At 49.1% G+C, this 13,942-nt stretch overlaps 1 protein-coding gene across 2 annotated transcripts in view; it reads left to right on the top strand.

The window, feature by feature from the left end:
- DIP2A (DIP2 acetate--CoA ligase A) overlaps positions 1–13,942 on the top strand; it is a 107,607-nt gene that overhangs the window by 78,541 nt on the left and 15,124 nt on the right. For both annotated transcript variants that reach the window (XM_028094740.2, XM_028094741.2), the window contains exons 23-26: positions 5,744–5,945; positions 6,824–6,933; positions 7,010–7,090; positions 9,775–9,898. In XM_028094740.2, the coding sequence (XP_027950541.2) occupies positions 5,744–5,945; positions 6,824–6,933; positions 7,010–7,090; positions 9,775–9,898 (517 nt within the window). The remainder of the gene's footprint in view (positions 1–5,743; positions 5,946–6,823; positions 6,934–7,009; positions 7,091–9,774; positions 9,899–13,942) is intronic.

The raw sequence follows: 13,942 nt of genomic DNA, 5'->3' as shown, positions 1-13,942 counted from the left end.
CACACACTGTTTGCCGTTCTGTCTGGCTTCCTTCCCTCAGCATGGTCCTGCGATCCCTTGTGTCGTGTGGATGGGGTGGTGCATTCCTCCTGGTGGCCAAATTGTGTTTCTCCGCTTATCTGTTCACATCCTGCTGGATGTTTGGGTTGCCAGTTTCTGACTGTTATGAATAAAGCTGCTGTGGGGAATGGTACAAATGTTTGGGTGAATTTCCTCTGGTACCCTGCCATCTCCAGGCCAGTTGTGTGAAGTGGCATGAAGCTGTTAGAAACAGGCATAGAGCGGTCCACGCATCAGGGAGACCAGGTGGCCCTGAGCTTCAGAGTAGTGTTTTCCCGCTAGTATCTCACAACATTTATTTTTAATAAAATTTTTGATATTTTATTATGGAATATTTCTAACACAACAAACAAGAAGAAGAGTGTAATTGATGTGGGGAACAGAGGCAGAAGGAAATGTAGATAAAAGTAAATGTCCCTATAACCTGCAGCCCGTTGACAAATACTCGAGGCGGGCAGAGCGTAACATTCCTCCAGGAAGCTCCTGTCCTAATGTTGATGCCTTGTTACAGGGAAAAACAACCCTAGCTTGACAAGAGCCAGGCCTCCAGGATCCTGTGAGTCTTCTTCAGCAGATCCAAGTCCTTTTGGACACCTCCCTTTGCCCTCCCTCCCCCAACTCCCAAGTATATGATCAGCCACCCCTCACAACCCCGGGGCCGCAGCTCCTTCTGCCCACGGGTCCTGCCCTGGTCCCGTCCCTGGGCTTTAATAAAACCACCTTTTTGCACCACAGACGTCTCAAGAATTCTTTCTTGGCCGTCGGCTCTGGACCCCACCAACCTCACCAATATTCAAAAACTACATCATAATAGCCCCATGTTCCCATAACCCTGTTCAACAGTTATCAACCCAGGTCCTGACTGTGTCCCCACCTGGCCTCCCCCCTTCTCCCTTAGGAGTGTTTTGAAGTAAATGCCAGACATCGCATTTATCTGTAAAGATTTTATTATTTCTTTAAACAAGGAATACCATTATCGCATCTCTAAGAATTAACAATAATGTTCTTACTTTTTAAAAATTGAGATATAATTGGGGCACCTGGGTGGCTCAGTCAGTTAAGCACCTGCCTTCAGTTCAGGTCATGATCCCAGGGTCCTGGGATCGAGTCCCGCATCAGGCTCCTTGCTCAGGGGGGAGCCTGCTTCTCCCTCTATCCCTCCGCCCTGCTCATGATCTCCCTCTCTCTCTCTGTCTCTTGGATAAATAAATAAAATATTTTTAAAAGTTGAGATAGAGGGGTGCCTGGGTCGCTCAGTCATTAAGCGTCTGCCTTCGAGGGGCGCCTGGGTGGCTCAGTCCTTCAGCATCTGCCTTCGGCTCAGGTCATGATCCCGGGGTCCTGGGATCGAGCCCCGCATCAGGCTCCCTGCTCAGCGGGAAGCCTGCTTCTCCCTCTCCCGCTCCCCCTGCTTGTGTTCCCTCTCTCGCTGTGTCTCTCTCTGTCAAATAAATAAATAAAATCTTAAAAAAAATTTTTTTAATTTAAAAACTGAGATATAATTGATGTATAATACTAATTTCAGGTGTACAACATAATGATTTGATATTCGTATCTACTGTGAAGTGATTACAGTAAGTCTAGTAGACATTCATCATCATACATAATTACAAGTTTTTTTCTTGTGATTGAGAACTTTAAGATCTACTCTCTCAGCAGCTTTCAGGTGTACGGTACAGAGTTCTCATCTGTAGTCCCCGTGCTGCGCACTACATCCCCAGACTCTCTGTTTTGTAACTGGAGGTTCGTACGTTCTGACACTTTCTCCCATTCTGTCCACCCGACCCCCACTCTGTCGGCCACCAGTCTGTTCTCTATCTGTCAGCTCAGTTTTAAGATTTCACATGTAAGTGAGATCATGTGGGACGTGTTTTTCTCAGACTGACTTATTTTGCTTACACCCTCGAGGTCCGTCCACGTTGTCACAAATGGCAGGATCCCGTTCTTTATGGCTGAGTAACACTCCATTGTGTACACACCGTGTGTTCGTTATCCGTTCGTCAGTCCGTGGACACATGGGCAGCTTCCATATCTTGGCCATTGTAAATAATGCTGCAATAAACATAGGGGTTCATTTATCTTTTTGAATTAGTGTTTTTGGTGGGTTTTTTTGGGTAAATACCTAGTAGCACAATTGCTGGATCGTAGGCTAGTTCTATTTTTAACCTTTTGAGGAGCCCCCGAACTGTTCTCCAGAGCGGCTGCACCAGTCTGCAGTCCCACCAACAGTGTGGGAGGGTTCCTTTTCCTTCACATCATTGCCAGCACCTGTTGTTTCTTGTGTTGTTGATTTTAGCCGTTCTGACAGGTATGAGGTGATACCTCATTTTTTAAAATTTGCATTTTCCTGATGATTAATGATGTTGAGCATCTTTTCATGTACCTGTTGAGTATGTGTATGTCTTCTTTGGAAAAATGCCTATTTGGATCCTCTGCCCATTTTTTAATTGGATTGTTTGTTTTTGCCATTGAGTTCTGTGAGTTCTTTATATATTTGGGATAGTAACCCCTTATCAGATAAATGATATGCAAATATTTTCTCTCAGTAGGTTGTCTTTTCATTTTGTTAATGATTTCGTCTGTTGTGCAGAAGCTTGTTTGTTATATGTTTGCTTTCATTGCTTTTCCTTTTGGTGTCAGAGCCATAAAATCATCAAAAAGACTTGTGTCAGAGAGCTTACCACCTATGTTTTCTTCTAGGAGTTTCATTGTTTCAGGTCTTATGTTCAAGTCTTTAACCAATTTTGATTTTATTTATTTATTTTTAAAGATTTTATTTATTTATTTGAGAGAGAGAGAATGAGAGATAGAGAGCACGAGAGGGAAGAGGGTCAGAGGGAGAAACAGACTCCCTGCCGAGAAGGGAGCCCGATGTGGGACTCGATCCCGGGACTCCAGAATCATGACCTGAGCCGAAGGCAGTCGCTTAACCAACTGAGCCACCCAGGCGCCCCCAATTTTGATGTTATTTTTGTGGATGGTGTGAGAAAGTGGTCCAGTTTCATTCTTTTGCATGTAGCTGTCCAGTTTTCCCAGAACCGTTTATTGAGACACTCTTTTCCCCATGGTATATTCTTGTCTCCTTTGTCACAAAGTAATCGACTATATGTGCTTGGGTTTATTTCTGGGCTCTCTATTGTATTCCATTGAACTGTATGTCTATTTTTATGCTAATATCATATTTTGGTTACTAAAGCTTTGTAATATAATTCAAAATCATGAAGTGTGATGCCTCCAGCTTTGTTCCTCAAGTTTGCTTTGGCTACTCAGAGTCTTTTTTTGGATCCATACAAATTTTAGGATGATTTGTTTTAGTTCTGTGAAAAATGCCATTGGAATCAGGGATTGCACTGAATCTGTAGATTACCTTGGGTAGAATGGACATTTTAAAAATACTAATTCTTACAATCCATGAGCCTGGAATGTCTTTCTGTTTCTTTGTGTCTTCAATTTCTTTCATCACTGTCATAGTTTTTAGCATATAGATTTCTCACCTCCTTGGTTAAATTTATTTTATTTTATTATTTTTGGTGCAACTGTAAATGGAATGGTTTTCTTAATTTCTCCTTCTGATGGCTCATTCATTAGACTAGTGTACAGAGACACAACAGATGTTTCCTGTGATTTTACTGGATGTGTTTATCAGTTCTAACAGTTTCTGGTGGAGTCTTAAGGGTTTTCTGTATATAAGATCATGTCATCTGTAAATAGTGATGGTTTTACTTCATCCTTTCCAATTTAGATGCCTTTTATTTCATTTTCTTGCCTTATTGCTGTGGCTGGGACTTCTAGTTCCATGTACTTATTCCTGATCTTAGGGGGAAAAGTTTTACCATTGAGAATGGTGTTCGCTGTGGGTTTGTGAAATATGATCTTTCTTACATTGAGGTACATTCTCTCTATACCTGCTGTGTTCAGAGTTTTTATCCTAACAGTAATTTCTTGTTGTAATTCTATATCTAGTCACTATTCAGACTCTCTGATTATCTAATGTTTGTTTGTTAGATTCAGGATCAAAATGAGGTAAAAAAAAAAATTGTACTTGGTGGGGACAAGGTCTTTAAGTCTTTTTTAATCTACAGATTCTTCCTCTGTCATAGTTTTCTTGTGGTTAGTTTGTGGACAAAAACAAGTTGTTTGTCCAGTATGTTTCTTTAGCCTGAGCTCTGAAGATTGTGTCTCAGATCTATCATTCAATACAGCCGTCTGTCGCCTGTGGTCATCCTGCACGTTGTGGTTGGATCAGACTCAGGTTCAGTTTTCTGGCAAAAATTCCTCCTGGAAGGTGGCATATGATTCTGGCTGCCTCTGTTCACCACCCTGGCGTCACTGATCTGTTAGGACTTGACAGCGGAGCAACCCTGATTATGAAGGCTCACTGGAGCAGCCTTGGAAGTTTCTCCTCTGGAGAACGCATGCCCTCCTCAGTCACCCAGGGGCCTGGAGGCAGGCTGTGTAAGAAAACAAGATCAAGGATTGATTTCAGAGTAGTAAGGTGGTTTCTTAGAATCTTCTTCAAGTGACCGCTGAGTTTCGTTTATTTGTTTCACTAAGAACTAGTGGATGCAAACATCGTGGATGTGATTCAGTCTATTATAGTTTTTTTATTTTTCAGTGGTCAGTGGGAGCCTCTTCAAGTTGGCTCTTGAGTCCTTCTGATGTACCCCTGGAATTCTTTGAGGCCATAGCAGAGATGAGGAAGCTCAGATGCTTGGGGACAGGCAGTGTGTTTTGCATCCTAGACCTGTCATGGCCAGGACCCTAGGGACCCTGCTACTTCATAGGGGAAGTGGAATTGGGGACCACCATCTGGGCACTCGATGTTGCCGGCTTCTTCACTGTTTCTGGGCTTTCTTCAGTGGACAGAGTAGGAAATGATATCTGTTTGTAAGAGTACCTACATCATGAGTCTATGCTGCTGGTTCCAGCTCAAATTCAAGACCACAGAATTTTTACTTAACTCACTGATTCCTTGCTCCCACACTGAAAAATTGCAGACATCAACAACTCATCAGAGAATCACTCATCTGCCTCAGGCCACGCTATACTATAGTCTCAAAACAACGGTCTCCACACTCCCTCTAAAACGTGAGATTTCTGAGAGCAGCTTAACATTTTTTTGCAGTTCTTTTTGCCCATAGGGCATATCTCATTAGGGGTGGACTAATCAAATTACCATGTTTAGAGTCACTTTAAATAGATTCTCTCTCTGGGGCTTTGCCACCAACCTAATTCCAGTTCAGCTGAGTTCATTTCTTTTATTTCACTTTCAATTGTTAGGGATTGCTTTTTAAAATTTCAAGTTTTTTGGATGTAAAATACATACATGGCTCCAAAGTCAAATCTGAACACAAGATAAATTCTTGTGTTCTGCCCCCCACAGCTGCGCTGGCTTATCTAACTTTCCTTTCTTTAATATGTGCAGTTTCAGATTTATGTATATGTGCACACACACATAGTATGTGTGTGTGTTAAATGATAGAAACGTATGCCTGTCCTTCCATGTGTTCTTGTTGGACAGAGTGTCTCCACGATCTTTAGAGTTGCATGCTCTCACCTGGTGTAGCTCCCAGCCTCCCAGCCCCTCGGCAGCTGTGGGTGGGTCAGCCTGTGCTTGCCTGCAGCTGGGTAACGCGCTGGGTCTCAAACGCCGACCCTCCGATCTCGTGTTATTCTCTTCCAGGCCATCGACAGCATCCACCAGGTGGGCGTGTACTGTCTGGCCCTGGTTCCTGCCAACACCTTGCCCAAGGCTCCTCTCGGAGGGATTCACATTTCTGAAACCAAGCAGCGTTTCCTGGAGGGGATGCTGCACCCATGTAATGTACTAATGTGCCCTCACACCTGTGTCACCAACCTTCCCAAACCTCGCCAGAAACAACCAGGTTAGTCCTATGTGGCAATAGCTGTCTGTTCAGTCTCAATATTGGTGGCAGCCACACTCGTGGTTCAATGGTGCAGCCCTCGTGGGGCCTGCATCTCTGGGGCTGGGGTTAGGAGCCAGACCTACATCAGGGCAGTCACCACCTCCTGCCTCCCTGGAGCCAAGCCACAGATGAGAAAACTTTACCGTGTCACCTGTGTGGTGGTTCTCAGCTGCCTGTTAGGACCCATCTCAGTGACCAAATGCAGGCGTGGCATCTGAGGCTTGGAGGGCAAGGGGGTGGCTCCCTGGGAGTAGAGGTGCGGCCCAAGAGCTGACGTGGAGCTCAGGGATGGAGAGAGTGCAGTGCTGGGGGCCGGACCGCCGGGCTGCTCCCCGCGGCTGACACCTCAACGGCCTCCACGAATGGTCTCTCCCTTCCCTGATTTCACACATTTAGAAACTAAGTTTAAAGACTGGCTTGACTGTTATTTTTGTTCCTTTGGTTATGTAAATTTTTTTATTTTTCTTTCACTGATTATTGAACACATAAGATATCATTAAATAAAATGCATTTACTCAGGAAGGTTTAATTTCCTGTTTTATATGTAAAATGTGGGAAAACCGTGTTAGTACCCTGAGCGTGTGGCTGTGGGTGAGGTCCAGTCATACCCCCAGGTATATGCCAAATGGCGAATTTCTCAGTCTGGGGTTGCTTGTATTTGAGAGAGAGACGCTCTTTGCCGCTCACCATGACCCTTACGGCTGGCTTCCTGAGCGTCAGCACCTTAGTGAAGAGTGAAACGCCTCATTCAGATAGAAAGTGTTCCGGCAGTGTAGTCACCGGACGGTCCTGTCCCCGAGCCACCACCTGCTCACTCAGAATCCCCCGTTTTCCAGAGGTGGGGCCGGCCTCCATGATCGTGGGGAACCTGGTTGCCGGGAAGAGGATCGCACAGGCCTCGGGGAGGGAGCTGGCTCACCTGGAGGACAGTGACCAGGCCAGAAAGGTAACGGCCGGGGCCCGGGGGCACAAGGAGGGTGCCCCTCCGCGAGGCTGCAGACTGAGTGGGCCTCTCTGCGCAGTTCCTGTTCCTGCCCGACGTGCTGCAGTGGCGGGCACACACCACTCCCGACCACCCGCTCTTCCTGCTGCTCAACGCCAAGGTGAGCCAGCTCCCAGTGCTCTGTCCCCCAAGTCCTGCCCAGAGAGCGCCGTGCCCCCAGCCACCCGCCCCACCTGCTGTTTTCTGTGTGGGGAGCTCAGCAGTCACCTCGGTCACCTCAGTCAGGCAGTGACATTTCTGGTCAAGTTAGTATTTAACAGGAAAATGCTCCGTCAAAAACAGCATGCTTGTAAAGACTCCTAAGTGAGCTAAAAGGAAATGTTTATTTTGTAAAAATTAGGAATTTAGATTTTTTTGTTTATAGCTTTAACATGACAAATGCTGTTTATTGCCCTGATCCTGGGGTAGATTCAGAAATTCACTTCCATGATTTTGGCTACCTCTTAGTTGATTACACTGTACCAGGAGTTCTCAGGATAGAAAGGAGGTGCCATAACCCGCACATCCAGCTTTGGGCCAGCAGACAAAATATAGAAACATGACAAGTTAAATAACCATAAAAATCCTGCCTCACTCAGATGCATCTCACACAGGCCGTGAGAACGTTTGCACTTTGACACAGTAAAGGGCAGGTCGCTGTGGTCTTAGAAAATGCTGGTCTAGCTTTTGTTTCTGCTCATTACTGCCCATTGTTTCTTCATTTAAAAAATATTTATTGATACCTGTTAGGTTCTGGGTGTTAAGTAAGAGAAAAAGCGTCCTGCCCTCAGGACGCTTGAAGTGAGTCTTCCCTGCTGGAAAACTAGTCCGTAAAAGAGACTTTATGTTCTTTGTTCACCGTGTATCCACAGATCTAGAATGGTGTTCAGAAAACATTTACTTTATCATTGATTGAGTTCTAGAGCATGGAGACAGCCAATAATTAACAAGTGGCCAAGGTAAAACGAGCTCCTGATGGGAACCCGAAGATGAGAACAGCAGGGGTGTGGCCCCAAGTGCCAGGGGCTCCGAGGCCAGGTGCTGGCTGTTATCCCGAGGGTGTGGCTGGAAGCCTGCTCGGGACTGAGCTGTAGGCGCGTGATGTGGTTCGTGGTTCTGAGTGGCTCCTGTGGGTTGCAGGAGGGTGAGTGTGGGGTGGCAGCTCAGAGAGGAGGGGCCCTGGGGTGGGGGCCGCACAGAGTTGCCCACCAGGCATGTGTGGAGAGGTAGATGTTTTGGTTTTTTTTTAAGATTTTATTTATTAGAGAGAGCACACAAGCAGGGGGAGCGGCAGAGGGAGAGGGAGAAGCAGGGAGCCTGACGCGGGGCTCAATCCCAGGACCCCGAGATCATGACCTGAGCCGAAGGCAGACGCCTAATGACTGAGCCACCCAGGCGCCCCGAGGTAGATGGTCTTTAAAGCCAAGAGAGAGCTCAGGAGGAGCCCGCAGAAGACTGGGCCTGGCCTTTTCCAAATCCCCTCAACGTCACTAGTAAAACTTGGCATTTCTTTTAGTTTGTCAGCCTTCTTCTGTTTTGAATTGTCCTTGGGTCCCTGAGGACATGCTGGCCTCTGAACCTAGGAGGAGGCCTGTGGCCGTGTAGGTGGCCATCCAAGGGGACTGGCAGGCTCTGCCGGCTCTGACGTTCTGCACCTCAGCTGGGCTTGGGGGAAGCAAGCCCAGCTCCCTTGCACGCAGCCTGGCTCTGCAGACAAGCACGTTGGCCTCCGTAAGGGAGAAGGGAGGGGCTCTGACTTTGGCTGGTCTGTTCTGGGGCATTATGTTTAGACCGAGCTGCACCTTTAATAGCCTTCAGAAGGACTAAAAGCTCTGAGGCCTGCCCAACTCCAGTCAGCCAAGGGAAGGAGGCCTTTGCTGGGAGCTGGTGTCCTGATGTCCTCGGCAAAGACGCGAGGCGAGTGAGCGCGCGAGCCCGTGCTGCCCGCAACGCTCTGTGTCCGCCAGGTGCTCCAAGAGGGCAGGCCACCGACCTGGGGGAGAGGAAGTTCAAACACGCACGACCATGTAGCTTCCAGATGTTTGTTTATTGTGCATTCTTATGTGTATTTATATTCAGGATAATGGTTGTTTCTGGGGAAGGAGAGGATGAATTAAGGTTGGTATGCAGAGTGGTGATGATATGTTTTAGAAAACAAATTTAAACATTATGTGGCAAAATATTAGGTAAGGAGAACGTGGATATTTATTCTATTATTCTTTATAATGTTATATTTAACCGATTTTATCAAAAAGGCCAAAAGAGTTTTCTTTTTTTAATTTAATTAAATTTAGTTATTTATTTAAAAAAATTTTTTTAGAGAGAGTGCGAGCGAGCACACGGGAGCGAGTTGGGGGTGGGGCAGAGGGAGAGAGAGCACCTTAAGCAAGTGACATGCCCAGTGTGGAGCCCAACGTGGGGCTCGATCTCACGACCCTGAGATCGTGACCTCAGCTCAAATCAAGAGTCAGACACTTGACCAACTGAGCCAACCGGGCGCCCTCAAGAGTTTTCTCTAATGGCTGAGACTCAGGCCGTCCTGGACAAGCAGCACGCTCACTGCTCCAGGCTCTCTGGAGACACTGCACAGCTTGTCCCTTCCCTGCTGGAGAAACAGCCGCCTTTGGGATCTCTCCCTGAGATACAGACGACTAGGAACGACAGCAGGTGTGTCCCGAGAACTGGTGCAGGTCCTGGGCCCTAACCACAGGAGTTCAGGGCACAGGGCAAGAGCAGTGTGTGCTCACATGCCCGAGGAACAGACCCACCCCCAGTTCCCCGCTGATGCAGGGACCGCCTTCCTAGGGCAGCGTCACCAGCACTGCAACCTGCGTTCAGCTGCACAAGAGGGCAGAGAGGGTGGCCGCCGCCCTGATGGAGAAGGCAAGACTGAACACTGGGGACCACGTGGCTTTGGTCTACCCCCCAGGTAAGCACACGGAGACCTCTGTCGGCTCTGCGCTCACGGGGACACTCCGTTACTATAAAGCAGACACCCCGTGACCTACAGCCAGGTCAGAAAACAGGTCTTGGCCAGGTGTCCCGGGTGTCCCCAGCACAAACCCCTCCACTCCCCCGGGAGCAGCCTCTACCCCTGAGCTCTGTAGCCCTCTCTTCCAGGTCCCCAGCGTCTGAGCACCCAGTGGGACACCCTGCACATCGGGTTAGTCTGCCAGTTTTCTTTACGTCCGATATGTTTGCAGTCTCTTTTAATCCACAGGCTCTCCCTCTCCCCTCTCTTTTTAATTTATTGGTGGAAGCTCCGGGTTGACTCTGCAGAGGGCCCCAGTCCCGGTGCAAGCCAGCAGGTTCTTGGCTCCCGTCTTTCCTGCAGGTTGGCAGCTAGGTCCTGGCCCTGGGTCAAACTCGGGTCTGGTGCCTTGGCCGACTCCAAGTGCTGTTGAATTATTTCATCAGGGACCCATGTTGGCTTGTGTCTCCTTTTGTGGCGTTAGCAGCCACTGTTGGTGCTTCAGAGTTCATTCATTCATTCATTCTTTAGGGTCACAAAACAGTGATATTCTCATTCTGTCATTTCCTGTTTTCATTTGTTGGCCATTAAACTAACGCACAGGAACTCCCTTCATCTAGCATTTGGCTCCCCAGTGGTGGAATCCCTATGTGCTGATGCTTTCCCTCTGTCAGGCTTGTGTATTCCTGTCACACTCCAAAGCTGACCGGCCAGTGGATCTAGAAATACATACATCACTGTGAACTCGGGGATGAAATGACATTGTTGGGTTTCAGTCCTTTGCAGTTAGTTTCTTTGTCAAAGCTCAGGTCATCCCACGTTCGGCCAATAGGAGCCCCTTCCGGCTGGTCTCACGCGACCACAGTCTGCTGCAGGCTCGCGTCCTGCCCGTCCGACCCCAGATCTAGAGCCAGCCGTCCCTCCATGGAGACCCCAGTGCCCCCAGAACAAAACCTGGGCCTGAGGGATGCGCATTTCTTCCAGATTGACTGCTGTCTATTGGCCTTTCAGCGAGCAGAGCTAGGAATTACAAATAAATGCAATTGTATCTCTTAGAGAGGCAGTACCTTATGAGTTTATACTGTCACATCCCATTTAATTCAGGACTAAACCCCTCCTACCTTGTATCTCCCATTTTCCATACCGAGGATCCTGGTTCTTCAGAACAGGGAGATGATGGAATTCACATATCCCATAATCACTCAGTCACTTAAACCTGCATCACATGCAGCATTCCCAGAATAACAGCACAAATACTGTAACCACCTAAATGAAGTTTGGAGACAGTTTAAAATTTTTGCACATGCTTTTCTGCATCTCCACCGCACCACCCGCCCCCACACACAACCTTGTTGCTGCCTTGTGTCTGCATTATCAGAGGGATGGATGCACGGCCCTTACAAATCCAGCCTCTCGGCTTCTCCTCCTTTGCTTTCAGTTCCCCCCAGAGCTGTCTGTCTCCTGGTCACGCAGGTTTCTGATACTCGTTCTCTGACTGGTTTCTCAGGAAGCAATCCTAGGACCAGTGGTCTCCTGAGTTCTTGGTTGTTGATAATGGTTTGTACACTTTGTGATTGTTAAAGAACAAAATCCAGTGGGGTAAATTTTGAAGGTCTGGTTGGCTTTCTCCGGTGACCCCTGAACCCGGCCGCCTGCAGCCTAGCGGGCAGAGAGGAGCCCCGGGAAGCCGCCCAGATGAGAGACGTTCATGGGCAGGAGGGAGCGGGACGGGGACCTGATCCCGGGAGGACGCGGGTTAGTTGGGCAGGGTCACTCTCCTTCAGGGGACCGTGGGGTCTGCCGGACAGACGACCTTGCTCATGCCGACCAGGGGACTCCTGATGGATGCTGAGCTCCCGTTTCTGGGAGAGGCCGTAGATGTAATTAGGTTAAGTCTCGGTTTGGTGACCTGGGGCTCCGCCTGCTCTATCGGATCTGGCCCCTGGTCTGGAGGTGTCCCTTCTGTGAGTGTGTTGTTTGCCTGTTAGCGGGTCTGGCGCACAGGACCGTGCACTCGGTGTCTCTCCCTCTTGTGGCGACTCACACCTTCGCTGGAGCGGGACGCCTGCGTCTGTTTCTCACGGTCGTATCCGTGTGCTTCTCCAGGCTCTCACAGGTCAGAGTCCAGCTCTTCTTCCCCGTTTGTGAGTCATCTGGCCTAGAATCTTGCAGGCTTCCCTTTTCAACTCGGAGAAAGGAAGCACGGGGCTGCGCCCAGGGATGGGTCCTGCTCACTGTCTTGCCTGTTTAATCTTGGGGTTCTCCTCTTCATCTCAGGAAAATATTCTTCCTCCTGACTGCTTTTCCTCCCTTTTCCCTGCGTCCAGCACTCTTCTGACTTGTGGTTTGGATCTACCCTCCCCGTCGGGTGCCTTCTCTTGAGTGTGCTCTGTGCTTCATCTCTGGGCCACTTGTCCAGGCCCCTTTTCGGCATCTCTGGGGGGACCCTGGGTTGCATTCAGCACTTCTTCCTGCGGGACTGCTGCTGCTGGTGGGAGCGGGGCGCCTCTTTCCTGGGGGACTGCCACGGCGTGCGGACGTCTCCCCTTCCTGGGGCCTGGGGCAGGGTGGCAGCCTGGTCTCTTTCTTGGCACACATACCTGGTAACTCGAATGCTCCCAAACTCACACTGGCATCACATTCTTTCTCCTCCTTCCATTCCCTGTGATGTGGTTTGGAGTGTCGTCGGGGTCCAGAGCCGACGGCCAGGAAAGAATTCTTGAGACGTCTGTGGTGCAAAAAGGTGGTTTTGTTAAAGCCCAGGGACGGGACCAGGGCAGGACCCGTGGGCAGAAGGAGCTGCGGCCCCGGGGCTGTGAGGGGTGGCTGATCATATACTTGGGAGTTGGGGGAGGGAGGGCAAAGGGAGGTGTCCAAAAGGACTTGGATCTGCTGAAGAAGACTCACAGGATCCTGGAGGCCTGGCTCTTGTCAAGCTAGGGTTGTTTTTCCCTGTAACAAGGCATCAACATTAGGACAGGAGCTTCCTGGAGGAATGTTACGCTCTGCCCGCCTCGAGTATTCGTCAACGGGCTGCAGGTTATAGGGACATTTACTTTTATCTACATTTCCTTCTGCCTCTGTTCCCCACATCATCTGGGCTGTGAGGGTACTTTTCCCTAGGGTGAGCTCAGTCCCCACTCTTCAAGTACCCCTGGGTTCCAGGCGTAAGGCAAGCTTCACCCTGACTGAGAGGGGGCAGAGACACGGCTGAGCTGGAGCTCCCTGGCCCCGAGCTGTCTACACTGGCTGCAGTGGTGCCAAGCCCTGGACTCAGGGCTGGGACTGCAAGCACGCACAGCACGCGGGAGTGCGCCCACAGGGAGCCCGCCCACAGGGAGCACGCCCACAAGGAAACGCAGGGCTACAGTAACTGGGAAACACTGGGAAGGCTTTACTACAGGAAAAGGGAAGGAAAGATGGGTAGCAAACCAGTGCGATCTTGGTAATTGAGAATCCGGAGGGTGAAGAGAGGGAGGGGCCTGATGCTCTTCTCTACTGTGGAGTATGTTTGACACTATTCTTAAACCATTTTTAACAACAAAAAAGAAAATGCATGCTGAAGGTCTAAATTTACATCTGAAAACATGCCAGCAGGTGGAGAGTATAGTAGCTGGAGGCTGAGCTGGGGTCCCCGTGGGAGGGCCCCCCATGCTTTGTACTTGCCACTGGGTGTGTTGTGTATTTCTTGGGAGTGAAGGGGGTGGCCCAGGACTTTTCCAATTTCCAAAGGGGTGTATTGAGCCAAGGGATTAAGAACCCATGCTCTCTGGAAGCTGCGGAAGGGGGATGCTGGTGGGGTCAGAAGGGTTCTCCCCACCTGTGTACCTGGAAATATGTGCGTTCAGGAAGCAGCATGAGTTTTGTGAGCTCAAGGAAGTGGGCTCCTGTCTGTGTCTTCCTCATGTGCTGTGTTGAGAAGCGACCATGCTGGGTGTAAGAGCTCTCATATGTGCCCCGGTCTGCTGGGTGTGCTCAGGGCCCTGCTCTGACCATGCTGAG

This window comes from Eumetopias jubatus, unplaced genomic scaffold (assembly GCF_037043125.1).
Source record: "Eumetopias jubatus isolate StellerSeaLion01/CBP00866 unplaced genomic scaffold, mEumJub1_p1.0 scaffold_1, whole genome shotgun sequence".
NCBI lineage: Eukaryota > Metazoa > Chordata > Mammalia > Carnivora > Otariidae > Eumetopias > Eumetopias jubatus.
This window is presented reverse-complemented; position numbering and strand designations above follow the sequence as displayed.